General features: G+C 42.9%; 1 protein-coding gene across 1 annotated transcript in view; it reads right to left on the bottom strand.

The window, feature by feature from the left end:
* The window catches only part of fstl1b (follistatin-like 1b), a 122989-nt gene that overhangs the window by 29172 nt on the left and 79222 nt on the right, over positions 1-14595 (bottom strand). Inside the window, exon 3 of the mRNA XM_063050631.1 lies at positions 4984-5085. Within this exon, the coding sequence (XP_062906701.1) occupies positions 4984-5085 (102 nt within the window). The remainder of the gene's footprint in view (positions 1-4983; positions 5086-14595) is intronic.

The raw sequence follows: 14595 nt of genomic DNA, 5'->3' as shown, positions 1-14595 counted from the left end.
TATGTTCTTCAAAACCACAAATCACTTGTTTCGATATGGGCTGCCAGGCAGAACATCTATCATCATATTTATGTTACACTTTATGAAAGAAGCTGTTTGTGCTTCTGAATTCTTAAACATACCTTGCAACCAAGCCAGTGTAAACAAATGCTCTCGTTTCTGATTCATTCCTTAGATTCAACAATGTCACTTTAAAATTACAATTTGGAGAAATCAGTTGGTGGTAAAGGACTGAAATGATGGAATCTAGGGAGGTTTCACTCTTTTTTTTGTTCCTGAAGAATGTCATTTTGCATTACCGTCATCCCTGCTGGTATCACCTATCAATCAACTTGGACAGCTCCTCTTTCCTGCCTCTTAGTTCCCTTTCGACCGATACACGATTTTAGCTTCTCCCTCTCAAACTACAAAGTGAATTCTATCATATTATGATCATTACCTCCTAAGGGCTCTTCTACCTTACACTCCCTAATCAAATCTCGTTCATTTCACAACACCTGATCCACAAATGCCTTCTCTAAAAAGCCATCTCTTAGGCATTCTACAGATATCTTCTCTTGGGATTTAACACTAACCTCATTTTCCCAATCTACCTACATTTTGAAATTCTCCATGCCCATTGTAACATTGCCCTTTTTACATGTCTTTTCTATCTCCTGTTGTAATTTGTTCTCCACATCATAGCTAGCTACTGTTTGGTGGCCTGTATCGAACTCCCATCAAGGTCTTTTTACCCTTGCAGTTTCTCAACTCAACTCCACCTACAAGGATTCTACATCTTCTGACTCTATGTCACTTTTTCCTAAGGATTTGATTTCATTTTATTTTAAACTAACAGAGCCACCCCACCTACTTTGGCCATCTGCCTGTCATATGATAAATAACCTTAGATATTAAGCTCCCATCTGTGATCTTTTTTCAACCACAGTTCTGTGATGCCCACAATGTAATACAAGCCAATTTCTAACTGCACTACAAGATCATTTACCTTACATACACTGCACGATTCAAATACAACATCTTCAGTCTTGCATTCACCATCCTTTTCAGTTTAGTCTCCATGTTGCTTGAAGTTACTTCTTATCCCTTTCTAAACTTTGTCTTATTTTTCATTCTGGAGACTTCCACAATCTCTCCTGAAATCTCCTTCCCTTTTATCCCTACTTTTACAAGCTGTTGAATCCAAGCTCCTACTATCTAAAGTCCTATCCACGGCTCTAGTTCTGTATTTGCCAGCATCCCGGTCTCATTATGGTTCAAGCAGAGCCTGTCCAAACACACACAAAATGCTGGAGGAACTCAGCAGGTCAGGCAGCATCTATGGAAAAGAGTACAGTCGATTATTCGGGCCTTTGGCAGGACTAGAGAAAAAAATGCTGAGTAGATTTAAAATGTGGGGGTAGGGGAGAGAGAACCACCAGGTAATAGGTGAAACCTGGCAGGGGAGGGATGAAGTAAAGAGCTGGGAAATTAATCGGTGAAAGATTCAGAAGGCCATGGAAAAATGAAAAAGGGGGAAGGAGCACCAGAGGGAGGTGATGGGCAGGCAAGGAGATGAGGTGAGAGATGGGAAAAGGGGGATGAGAAGTGGAGGGGGGGAGGTTTGTGAAGCATTTCCAGAAGTTTGAGAAATCGATGTTCATGCCTTCAGGTTGGAGGCTACCCTAACAGAATATAAGGTGTTGTTCCTCCAACCTAAGTGTGACCTCATCACGACAGTGGAGGAGGCCATGGATGGACAGATCAGAATGGGAATGGGAAGTGGAACTAAAATGGGTGGCCACTGGGAGATCCCACTTGTTCTACATGCTACCTGACCTGCTGAGCTCCTCTGCATTGTGTGTGTGTGTGTGTGTGTGTGTGTGGCTCAGATTTCCAGCATCTGCAGATTTTCGCTTGTTTGTGCCCTTCATCCCCAATACTGATACCAATGTCCCATGAACTTAAACCCACTTCTCCCGCACTAATCCTTGAGCCATGCATTTAGCTCTTTGATCTTATTAAACCTGTGTCATTTTTGCACACAGCTCAGATAACAATACAGAGATGATTACCTTTTTAGGTTTTGGGTTTTAATTTGGTCCCTAACTGCTCAAATTCTTTCAGTAGGACCTCTTTCCTACTTTCACCGACTTCATTAAAACCTGTGTGGATGATTGCGTGCCTACAAAAACTTACTGTATATTCCCAAAGCAAAAGGCGTGGATGAACCAGGAGATACCTCTTCTGCTGAAGGCTAGATCTGAGGCATTAAAGTCTGGCAACCCAGGCCTGTACCAGAAAACCAGGTATGATTTGTGGAGGGCTATTTCAAGGGTGAAAGGACAATTTCTAACGAGGTTGGAGGTGATATCAAATGCAACTCTAGCAGGGACATTGCTTCCTACGAAGTGAAACTCAATAGTATGAATGGCTGCGATGCTTCACTATCAGATGAACTCAATGCCTTCTATGCCCGCTTTGAAAGGGAGAACACATCTACGGCTGTGAAGATCCCTGCTGCACCTGATGACCCTGTGATCTTGTCTCAGAGGGTGATATTAGACCGCCTTTAAAGAGAGTAAACCCTTGCAAGGTAAAAGGTCCCGATGGAGTACCCGGTAAAGCTCTGAAAACCTGTGCCAACCAACTAGCAGGAGTATTCAAGGACATTTTCAACCTCTCACTGCTATGGGCAGAAGTTCCCACTTGCTTTAAAAAGGCAACAATCATACCAGTGCCTAAGAAGAATAATGTGGGCTGCCTTAATGACCATCACCCAGTAGCACTCACATCGACAGTGATGAAATGCCTTGAGAGGTTGGTTATGACAAAACTGACCTCCTGCCTCAGCAAGGACCTAGACCCATTGCAATTTGCCTATCGCCACAATAGGTCACCACAATCTCCACGGCTCTTCACACAGCTTTAGACCACCTAGACAACACAAACACCTGCATCAGGATGCTGTTCATCGACTATAGCTCAGCATTTAATACCATCATTCCCACAATCCTAATTGAGGAGTTGCAGAATGTGGGCCTCTGTACCTCCTTCTGTAATTGGATCCTCGACTTCCTAACTGGAAGACCACAGTCTGTGTGGATTGGTGATAACATATCCTCTTCACTGACGATCAACACTGGCGCACCTCAGGGGTGTGTGCTTAGCCCACTGCTCTACTCTCTCTATACACTTGACTGTGTGGCTAGGCATAGCTCAAACACCATCTACAAATTTGCTGACGATACATCCATTGTTGGTAGAATCTCAGGTGGTGACGAGAGGGCGTACAGGAGTGAGATATGCCAACTAGTGGAACAGTGCCACAATAACAACCTGGCACTCAATGTCAGTAAGATGAAAGAGCTGATTGTGGACTTCAGGAAGGGCAAGAGGAAGGAACACATACCAATCCTCATAGAGGGATCAGAAGTGGAGAGAGTGAGCAGCTTTTTCACCAAGTTCCTGGGTGTCAAGATCTCTGAGGATCTAACCTGGTCCCAACATATCGATGTAGTTATAAAGAAGGCAAGACAGCGGCTATACTTCATTAGGAGTTTGAAGAGATTTTGCATGTCAACAAATACACTCAAAAACTTCTATAGTTTTCCCGTGGACAGCATTCTTACAGGCTGCATCACTGTCTGATATGGAGGGGCTACTGCACAGGACCGAAAGAAGCTGCAGAAGGTTGTAAATCTAGTCAGCTCCATCTTGGGTACTAGCCTATAAAGTACCCAGGACATTTTTAGAAAGTGGTGTCTCAGAAAGGCAGCGTCCATTATGAAGGACATCCAGCACCCAGGGCATGCCCTTTTCTCACTGTTACCATCAGGTAGGAGATACAGAAGCCTGAAGGCACACACTCAGTGATTCAGGAACAGCTTCTTCCCCTCTGCCATCTGATTCCTGAATGGACTTTCAAGCTTTGGATACCACATCACTTTTCTTTTTAAAATATAGAGTATTTCTGTTTTTAAAATAATGTATTCAATATATGTAATTGATTTACTTGTTTATTTATTATGTTTTATTTTATTTATTATTTTCTCTCTCTCTCTCTTTTAGATTATGTATTGCAGTGAACTGCTGCTGCTAAGTTAACACATTTCACATCACATGCCGGTGATAATAAACCTGATTCTGATTCTGATTGCTTGTTCCTTCTACGTCGTCATTAGGTATGTTCAGGACAGAGATAAGATATGGTGCTGAAGAGATCAATGGATATGGGGAGAAAGCAGGAACAGGTCAGTGAACGTGAATAATCAGACTTACTTCCACATTAAGTAGGAGGTGGCCACTTGACCCAGATCTATTCCAGCTATTATCCCACTCAATGTACCCTGTAATTTATCCTCATTACACTTGCATCACTATTTCTGTGGGAGTTACCAATTAAACCAACAACTCACACATCTTTTGTAAGTGGGAGCAAAACCAGAACCGGAGGAATCCGGGGGAGAAAACCCAAATTTTACACTAATATCACCCGAGCATGGATTGAACCAATTGCTGGATCTGTGCACTGTAATCCAATTCAATGGCACAGTAGGAATGGCAGAATGTTTAAATTCTACACCAATTTCAATGTTTCTATGAGATAGCCCTCAATGGTCAGTGATAGACGTGTTTATGATAGATAGGTGACATGAGTTACAAGCAGTGACTAGAATATGTCACTTCATCTGAATCCTGTTCTACAGCAAATAATGTAAATCTGGGATAATGACCTTCTTTGCTGGCTGAGAATTTTTAAGCCATCAGAGTGTTTATCACCGGATAATGTTTTATATATATATATATATATATATATATATATATTTATTTATTTTTTATTTGTTTGTTTGTTTGCAAGTCTTCGTGGCAGCAATGTCACTTTCAGCTGAATGTACTTGGGAAAACCAGAAAAATACATTTTGGATGAAGATAAATATTACATTTGGGTACCTAGCAGTTGAGAATTAATTTTACATTCTGTAGGTTGGACAGTAAACTTACTTCAATGCACAGGCATGTGGGTTCACCTTTCTCTGTCACAGCACACTCCCGTCCAGCACCACAGAACACATTGGCACAGATCTTGGACTTGCTTCTCACTTCCTGCATGAAAAAAATCAACAAATCTGTGAGTTACAGTAATTTTGCGAAGTTTGGACAGCTTAAAATACAGCTTCAGAAAGCTAAGGTTGGGAATCTTCAATGTTATAGTTTGAAAGTTCCACAGATCAGTTGTGTGCATTATAACAGAAATCATTGCATCACCTGTGAATTGAATGATGTAGGTGACGGTATTTAAGATCAGCTGTTTCCCTCTATGGGAATAATTGTTGACAGCAAAAGAAACAAACTGTCATGCATTTGTACAGCATTTTCCCCAAGGTCATATTGTCATAAAGATCTTTATCAACCATCCAATGTTTCACGTGTAATATAGAGGAACAACAGTTATCACACTTATATTTTGAATCGATAATAAAAATGATCCAGGAAATTACAAAGCAGGGAGTTTAACACTTATGAATAAAGTTATTGAAGTTATGTAAACATTACATAATGAAGTTTGTAGATAAGAATAACATTAAGGAAAGCCAATGTGTTCATAAAGGAGATATACACAGTGGCCACTTTATTAGGTACACCTGTTCATTATGCAAATATCTAATCAGCCAATTTTGTGACAGCTACTCAATGCATAAAAGCATGCAGGAATGGTCAAGGGGTTCAGTTGTTGTTCGGTGGAAAGGTTGCTGGTGCCAGATAGGTGGTTTGAGTATCTCAGAAACTGTTGATCTCCCGGGATTTTCATGTACAACAGTCTCTGAAGTTTACAGAAACTGGTGCAATAAACGAAAAAAAAACACATCAAGTGAGCAGCAGTTCTGTGGGTGAAAACATCTTGATAATGAGAGGGGTCAGAGGAGAATGGCCAGACTGGTTCAAGCTGACAGGAAGTTTTGTAGCAGAAGAGCATATCTGAATGCACCACATGTCAAACCTTGAAGTGGATGGGCTACAGGAGCAGATGATCAGTCAGTGATCACTTTACTAGGTACCTGAGTAAAGTAGCCTCTGGGAGTACTCTGCCTATCTAATTTCTTTCATAGTTGGACGGGTGAGATAGAAGAGTTAACTTATCTGAATTCAGTCAGACTTTGCAACTGTTCCTCTGGAAGAACAGTACTAAAGATAAGAGTGGGAATGAGGAAAACTAACTTAGTGAATGCAAACTTGCCAGGTTGACTTTCCCTAGGGATTGGTGGTACAGGGTTACTACCAATTTGGTTGAATGTTACCCTGGGCTTCCCAAATATTACACCACTTCCAGCACTGGTGTTTTTTTTTTGGATACAAATTTGTGACCGCTGCAAATTATTTGATGGAGATTGATCATTCTCAGTAACTCTAGTCTTGAAATACCGTGTGCGGGTGAGAAGGTAGCTGAGCCTTTGACTTCCCCACATCATCTTGAGTACGTGAAAAAGTAATCCTAGCAGACTGATCATGTGGACGGAGATGAAAATGACAGAATGCTAAACCTGTTAACCTAAGACTGGCTGTAATCTAATCTGCTTCCTCTGTATCTAATTGCATCCATCAGACCAGTGAACCTGATGAAACGTCCTGAGGGATGAAGGTTAGGCACAGGCCAAGCCCATTGAATCATGGGAATTAGTTAAATTGACAGGAATATTTTAATTTGTTCCAGGTGCAGTCAGTTTCTAGCTCCTGACCTGTCAATCACAATCATGACAGAATGGCAACACAATTGTTAACAGTGACACCTGGAATCGCTGACGATCAGAAACAGCTAATCAGCCGGTTCTTCACCCTTCTCACATCCTGCAAGGGTTGAAGGATCGCCCGTCTACAGGCAACAGAACCTGCCATCTCCAACGCCGGCAGGCACAGACGTCCCCAGACTGCGATCCCTGCTGCCGACTTCAACAGTTCTAACGATCCCGAGCAAATTCAGAACCTAGACTCCATGGCCAGCAATGCTGGTTCCAACAACCTTGGACACCTTCAAAGTGCCGTCCACACCACCTCCAACCCTGACTCCAGCCTGGACCTGGACCGACAGCACCTCCAGGATGGGACCTGACATGCTGCCGCTGGAACCCCAGTCTCCCCTTCGCCCACCACCACTCTACAATCCCACGTCTCTCAGGTCCCACCATCAGCTCTTGCCTCCTCAGAGACTCCATCTGTCCTTGGGAAGGGCCTCACCTTTGTCCCCCAGTGCCCACACCCCAGTGAGTTCCGCGCCCACCCTAACGCTGAGCTCTCCTTCCACCATCTCCATACCCATTTCTTTGGCAAGGACTCGCCACCAATCACGGACAACCCCTTCTCCCATCTTCAACCCTCCTCCTCTTCCTGGACACCCCGCTCTGGTCTTCTGCCTGCTTTGGATCTTTTCATTGCCAACTGCCGACAAGATGTCAACCAGCTTGACTTCACCACTCCTCTCTCCAATTCCAACCTCACTCCTTCCTAACATACTGCTGTCCACTCTCTCTGCACTAATCCTAACCTCACCATCAAACCCGCAGATGGGAGGAGTGGTGCTGTACTCGTCCTACCCAAGATCTACAAACCAGCCCATCAGGGTAGACCCATTGTTTCTGCCCCACTGAACTTGTATCTGCATTCCTTGGTTCAGTTTTATTCACCCCGCCACCCCAGTTCAGACCCCTCCTTCCTACCTACCCGACACTTCACACACTCTCAACCTTTTCAACGATTTCAAGCTCCCTGACCCCTGTCATCTGATTTTCACTATGGATGACCAATCCCCATACACTTCCATTCTCCAGCAGGAAGGCCTCAAAGCTCTCAGTTTCTTTCTGGACACCAGCCACAACCAGTTCCCCTCCACTACCACCCTCCTCCATCTGGCAAAACTGGTCCTCACTCTCAATAATTTCTCCTTCGGGTCTTCCCACCTCCTTCAAACAAAAGGTGTAGCCACGGGCACTCGTATGGGTCCCAGCTATGCCTGTTTTTTGGCTACATGGAACAGTCTATGTTCCAAGCCTACACTGGTGTCACTCCCCAACTTTTCCTACGCTACATCAAAGACTGCATTGGTGCTGCTTCCTGCCCCCATGCCAAGCTCATTAACTCTGCCTCTAACTTCCACCTCGCTCTCAAATGTACGCAGTCCTTTTCTGTCACCTCCCTCCCCTTTCTTGATCTCTCTATCTCCGGAGATTCTCACAACTACCTGGACTATACCTCTTCCCACAATTGATGTTCCTCTCCCCCCCTGCTTTTTGTTTCTTTCTTCCAGGGCCTGTCTTTCACTAATCAACTTCCTAGCTCTTTGCTTCATCCCTCCCCCTTCAAGTTTCACCTATCGCCTGGAGTTTCTCTCGCCTCTACCCCCACCTTTCAAATCTACTTCTCAGCTTTTTTTCTCCAGTCCTGCCAAAGGGTTTCAGCCCGAAACATTGACTGTGCTTTTTCCATAGATGCTGCCTGGCCTGCTGAGTTCCTCCAGCATTTTACGTGTGTTGCTCAGATTTCCAGCATCTGCAGATTTTCTCTTGTTTATACCTTTTCTCACCCTGGTACTTATAAAAATGCCATCTCCTTCTCTCAATTCCTTCGTCTCTGCCGCATCTGCTCTCAGGATGGCCGGCCTGCTGAGTTGCTCTAGCATTTTGTGTGCATTACTAATCTTCTAATTGTTCAGCTACCAGTTTAGAGGTCTTGGATCATGCCTTGGACTATTGTAGCAGTCTGATATATTGATGCAAAGTGTGATGTGGTAATGTTGGGTGCGGAATTAAGAATTCTTTGAATAGCGAGAGAGTCAAGAGTCAGAACACTACAGCATAGAAACAGGCCCTTCTGCCCATCTAGGCTGTGCTGAACCATTAATCCACCTAGTCCCCTCGACTTGCACCCAGACCATAGCCCTCCATACCCCTCCTCTCCAAGTACTGATCCAAATTTCTCTTAAACGTTGAAATTGCCCCCAATTTTAAATTATCTAATATTATTTTAATAGTTAATCAGAAGAAATTCATCAGCTCTATTTGAAACTAAAGAATAAAGCAAGAATATTAAGAAAATTTTGTTATATTTATATGGCATGGTCACCCTAAACCAGTGTTTTCAAATACCTCTGCAAATTTGTCTAAAATGTATTGCTTGGTATAAGCACTGACAAATTGGCCATGGCGCTTGTAGTAACATAAATCTATGCAGAATATATCTGACTGTACACTTTACAACAGTGCTCAGTAAATATGGACTTTAGATTATTTAAAATCCACTAGCCAACATGCACCAAGCTTTGCACTATGACTTCAGTTTTTAATGATAATATTTTACTGCAAGAAATGTGGATGTTCGCAGGATTAAAACCCAAAAGCAGTTTGGCTGCAATATAAATAGCACCTTTTTTACTTCATTATTGACTAACAGTGTGGTGGGCAATATAATCGGGTTTAGAAAATGAAACGGAGTTTTCTGAATGTAGTATTCTTAAAATTAACATTCAGTAATATTGAGAATACTGTTGTGAATACTAAATATTCATTAAGCAGACTGAATATGCCATTATTTCTCACTACTGAGCAGTCTAATCACACACAGTGATGACTGTTTGCCTTAACAGCATTTGAGCTAAGTATTTAGTACAGACAAATTCTGCTGCCTGTTTATTACACAGAAACTGCAGAGCGAGGAGAGTTGCCCTAGTGTCATTCACTTCAAAGGGTACACCTGATGACCTCTACATCAATTACCTCAGTGAGGCCTGCTCAGTTGTTTGTTATGTAATTTGTCAAATTACAGCCCTAAAAGAGGCTACACAAACAATTCCAGATAAATCTGTCTACTTCATATATTGCTTAATGCGCGAGATGCTCTATCCATGATAAAAAAATGTTTAGATTGTGTAACTCCATTACTTCCCCCCTCCCCCACAAAGTTTCAGTATGATTATGGTTTCACTTGTGAACGTATTTGGGCAATTCTTCAGGTTTTTCTTTCAATTCTTGATATTTACACATCAGGTTAAGTTCATTTTCTTTATCTTGTTTTCATTAGTTATTGCTATTAATTTATATTTGCATTTGAACAGTTTGTTGTCTTCTGCACTCTGGTTGATCTTTCATTGATCCTGTTAGAGCCACTATTCTATAGAGTTGCTGAGTATGCCCGCAAGAAAATGAAATTTGCTAAGTTTATTACCCCACTGAGTATGAATGGAAATAATGCATTATGGTTAATTGAGCCATTGTTTAATTGGGGCAGTCATTTATTTGGCACAACTTTTAAAGAACTATTATAGAAACATAGAAAATAGGTGCAGGAGTAGGCCAATCGGCCCTTCGAGCCTGCACCGCCATTTATTATGATCATGGCTGATCATCCAACTCAGAACCCCGCCCCAGCCTTCCCTCCATACCCCCTGATCCCCGTAGCCACAAGGGCCATATCTAACTCCCTCTTAAATATAGCCAATGAACTGGCCTCAACTGTTTCCTGTGGCAGAGAATTCCACAGATTCACCACTCTCTGTGTGAAGAAGTTTTTCCTAATCTCGGTCCTAAAAGGCTTCCCCTCTATCCTCAAACGGTGGCCCCTTGTTCTGGACTTCCCCAACATCGGGAACAATCTTCCTGCATCTAGCCTGTCCAATCCCTTTAGGATCTTATACGTTTCAATCAGATCCCCCCTCAATCTTCTAAATTCCAACGAGTACAAGCCCAGTTCATCCAGTCTTTCTTCATATGAAAGTCCTGCCATCCCAGGAATCAATCTGGTGAACCTTCTTTGTACTCCCTCTATGGCAAAGATGTCTTTCCTCAGATTAGGGGACCAAAACTGCACACAATACTCCAGGTGTGGTCTCACCAAGGCCTTGTACAACTGCAGTAGTACCTCCCTGCTCCTGTACTCGAATCCTCTCGCTATAAATGCCAGCATACCATTTGCCTTTTTCACCGCCTGCTGTACCTGCATGCCCACTTTCAATGACTGGTGTATAATGACACCCAGGTCTCGTTGCACCTCCCCTTTTCCTAATCGGCCACCATTCAGATAATAATCTGTTTTCCTATTTTTGCCACCAAAGTGGATAACTTCACATTTATCCACATTAAATTGCATCTGCCATGAATTTGCCCACTCACCCAACCTATCCAAGTCACCCTGCATCCTCTTAGCATCCTCCTCACTGCTAACACTGCCACCCAGCTTCGTGTCATCCGTAAACTTGGAGATGCTGCATTTAATTCCCTCATCCAAGTCATTAATATATATTGTAAACAACTGGGGTCTCAGCACTGAGCCTTGCGGTACCCCACTAGTCACCGCCTGCCATTCTGAAAAGGTCCCGTTTATTCCCACTCTTTGCTTCCTGTCTGCTAACCAATTCTCCACCCACACCAATACCTTACCCCCAATACCGTGTGCTTTAAGTTTGCACACTAATCTCCTGTGTGGGACCTTGTCAAAAGCCTTTTGAAAATCCAAATATACCACATCCACTGGTTCTCCCCTATCCACTCTACTAGTTACATCCTCAAAAAATTCTATGAGATTCGTCAGACATGATTTTCCTTTCACAAATCCATGCTGACTTTGTCCAATCATTTCACCGCTTTCCAAATGTGCTGTTATCACATCCTTGATAACTGACTCCAGCAGTTTCCCCACCACCGACATTAGGCTAACCGGTCTATAATTCCCCGGTTTCTCTCTCCCTCCTTTTTTAAAAAGTGGGGTTACATTAGCCACCCTCCAATCCTCAGGAACTAGCCCAGGCTTAGAGATGCCAGAAACAGCCAGCAATGAAAATGAAATAATTTCACTATTTCAACAAGTTAGGAATTATGTAGAATTTAAAGGCATCAACAATCATCTTAAATATTATGATGAAAATGAAGATTTGGAAGATGCAATTTTTGAAAGCATTGTATGAAGGCAATCCATTATCTATATTATGTGTCTACACTGATTGTTTATTTACAGTCAATGAAAAGAACACAACACTGTAATCTGGATGAATTCTCCATAAATAACTATTAGGAACTACTATACATGAAAGTACAATAAAAGTACACATTGGTAGTGTTCTAATTTGTTTTGTATTTCACTTAAATACATAAATTTATTACTCACTTAAAAGATAGTTTGACTTTTTAAAAAAATCTGTTTAACCATTTCGATGAAACCTCAGCTAAACCTGGATGAAGAAGTGGAGGGATGGGTTAGTAAATTTGTTGATGACAAAAAGGTTGGGGGCGTTGTAGATAGTGTGGAGGGTTGTTAAAGGTTACAATGGGACATTGATAGGATGGAAAACTAGGCTGAGAAATAGCAGATGGAGTTCAACCCAGAAAAGCGTGAGGTGGTTCATTTTGGTAGGTCAAATATGATGGCAGAATATAGCATTACTGGCAGGACTCTTGGCAGTGTGGAGGATCAGAGGGATCTTGGGGTCCAAGTCCATAGGACACTCAAAGCTGCTATGCAGATTGACTCTGTGGTTAAGAAGGCATACGGTACATTGGCCTTCATCAATCGTGGGATTGAATTTAAGAGCAGAGAGGTAATGTTGCAGCTATATAGGATCCTGGTCAGACCCCACTTGGAGTACTGTGCTCAGTTCTGGTCACCTCACTACAGGAAGGATGTGGAAACTATAGAAAGGGTACAGAGGAGATTTACAAGGATGTTGCCTGGATTGGGGAGCATGCCTTCTGAGAATAGGTTGAGTGAATTCGGCCTTTTCTCCCTGGAGCAACGGAGGATGAGAGGTGACCTGATAGAGGTGTACAAGATAATGAGAGGCATCGATCGTGTGGATAGTCAGAGGCTTCTCCCCAGGCCTGAAATGGCTACCACGAGAGGGCATAATTTTAAGGTGCTTGGAGGCAAGTACAGAGGAGATGTCAGGGGTAAGTTGTTGTTGTTGTTGCTTGTTTGTTTTTTTTAAAAATTCAGAGAGTGATGAGTGCGTGGAATGGGCTGCCAGTGGCGGTGGTCGAGGCGGAAACGATAAGGTCTTTTAAGAGACTCCTGGATGGCTTAGAAAAATAGAGGGCTACGGGTAAAGCCCAGGTAGGGACATGTTTGGCACAGCTTGAAAGAAGATGGGTTGGGGTTACCTCCTGAACAATAAAATATTCAAAACTGTGTCTGTATTAACATCTTAAATATCCTGATTAAACCAAGATGAGCTTTATCTTGATTATAAGCTTTAAGGTAATCATTTCCTGAACAGCAAACCATTGGTATATAACATACAAGCCCTCGCAGCAACTGCTCTACAACAGAGAGACTGATGCTTGCTCCAAAAAGGATTACCAACTTGTATCCTCAGTAGTCAAGGAAATTCACCTCACATTGTTGTATCATATTTTTATTGATAGGTAATAATGAGGAGCAATCATTCTGGTTTATAGTTTATAGTTGGAGGCTACCCAGACAGAACATAAGGTATTGGTTCCTCCAACCTTCACCTTCCTCCAACCTGAGTGTGGCTTCATCTTTCTCCAACCTGATGACATGAACACTGACTTCTCAAACTTCTGCTAATGCCCCACCTTCCCCTCGTACCCCATCTGTTATTTATTTATATACACACATTCTTTTTCTCTCTCTCCATTTTCTCCCTCTGTCCCTCTCACTATAGCCCTTGCCCATCCTCTGGGTTTCCCCCTCCCCCCTTTTCTTTCTCCCTGGGCCTCCTGTCCCATGGTCCTCTCATATCCCTTTTGCCAATCACCTGTCCAGCTCTTGGCTCCATCCCTCCCCCTCCTGTCTTCTCCTATCATTTTGGATCTCCCCCCCCCACTTTCAATTCCCTTACTAGCTCTTCTTTCAGTTAGTCCTGACGAAGGGTCTCAGCCCGAAACGTCGAAACGTCGACTGTACCTCTTCCTAGAGATGCTGCCTGGCCTGCTGCGTTCACCAGCAACTTTGATGTATGTTGCTTGAAATTCCAGCATCTGCAGATTTCCTCGTGACAGCAATCAGATTCCTTGTTTTCCCATGGCAACTTGGAATAGATCTCAACCAGCCCTAGGAACTTATCCACCATTATGAGTTCTAAGACATCCGAAATTGACACCTAGATACTCCAGGGTTTCAGCTGAACTTACTGTCTTTCAATGGAGTTTTAGCTGGATGCCTTCACCCAAGGTATAGAAAGTATCACACTGAACCTGACTTTTACTGACTGCCCATGAAGCCATTTCATACTGTGATGTAAAGAAATGCCTTCCACTGTCACCACAGTCAACCCCCATCCCATCAATTTCCTGCAGATTTAAAACACCCATCTCATAGAGAGCTTCTGTAAAGATATTGAGGAATGGTGACAGTAGAAACTCTTGATGCATGGCAGGGAGTACTGTCTATTGACTGTCTGCATCACAGCCTGGTATGGAAACACCAAAGCCCTTGAACTGAAAACCCTACAAAAAGTAGTGGATACAGCTCTCCCCAACATTCAGCACATCTACATGGAGCAATGTTGCAGGAAAGAAGCATCCATCATCAGGGATTCCCACCACCCAGGACATGCTCTCTTCTCACTGCTGCCATCAGGAAGGTGGAACAGGAGCTTCAGGACTCACACCACTA

The sequence above is a fragment of the Mobula hypostoma genome, chromosome 6, assembly GCF_963921235.1.
Source record: "Mobula hypostoma chromosome 6, sMobHyp1.1, whole genome shotgun sequence".
Taxonomy (NCBI): Eukaryota; Metazoa; Chordata; class Chondrichthyes; order Myliobatiformes; family Myliobatidae; genus Mobula; species Mobula hypostoma.
The sequence above is the reverse complement of the archived record's forward strand: the minus strand, read 5'-3'. Positions and strand labels throughout refer to the sequence as shown.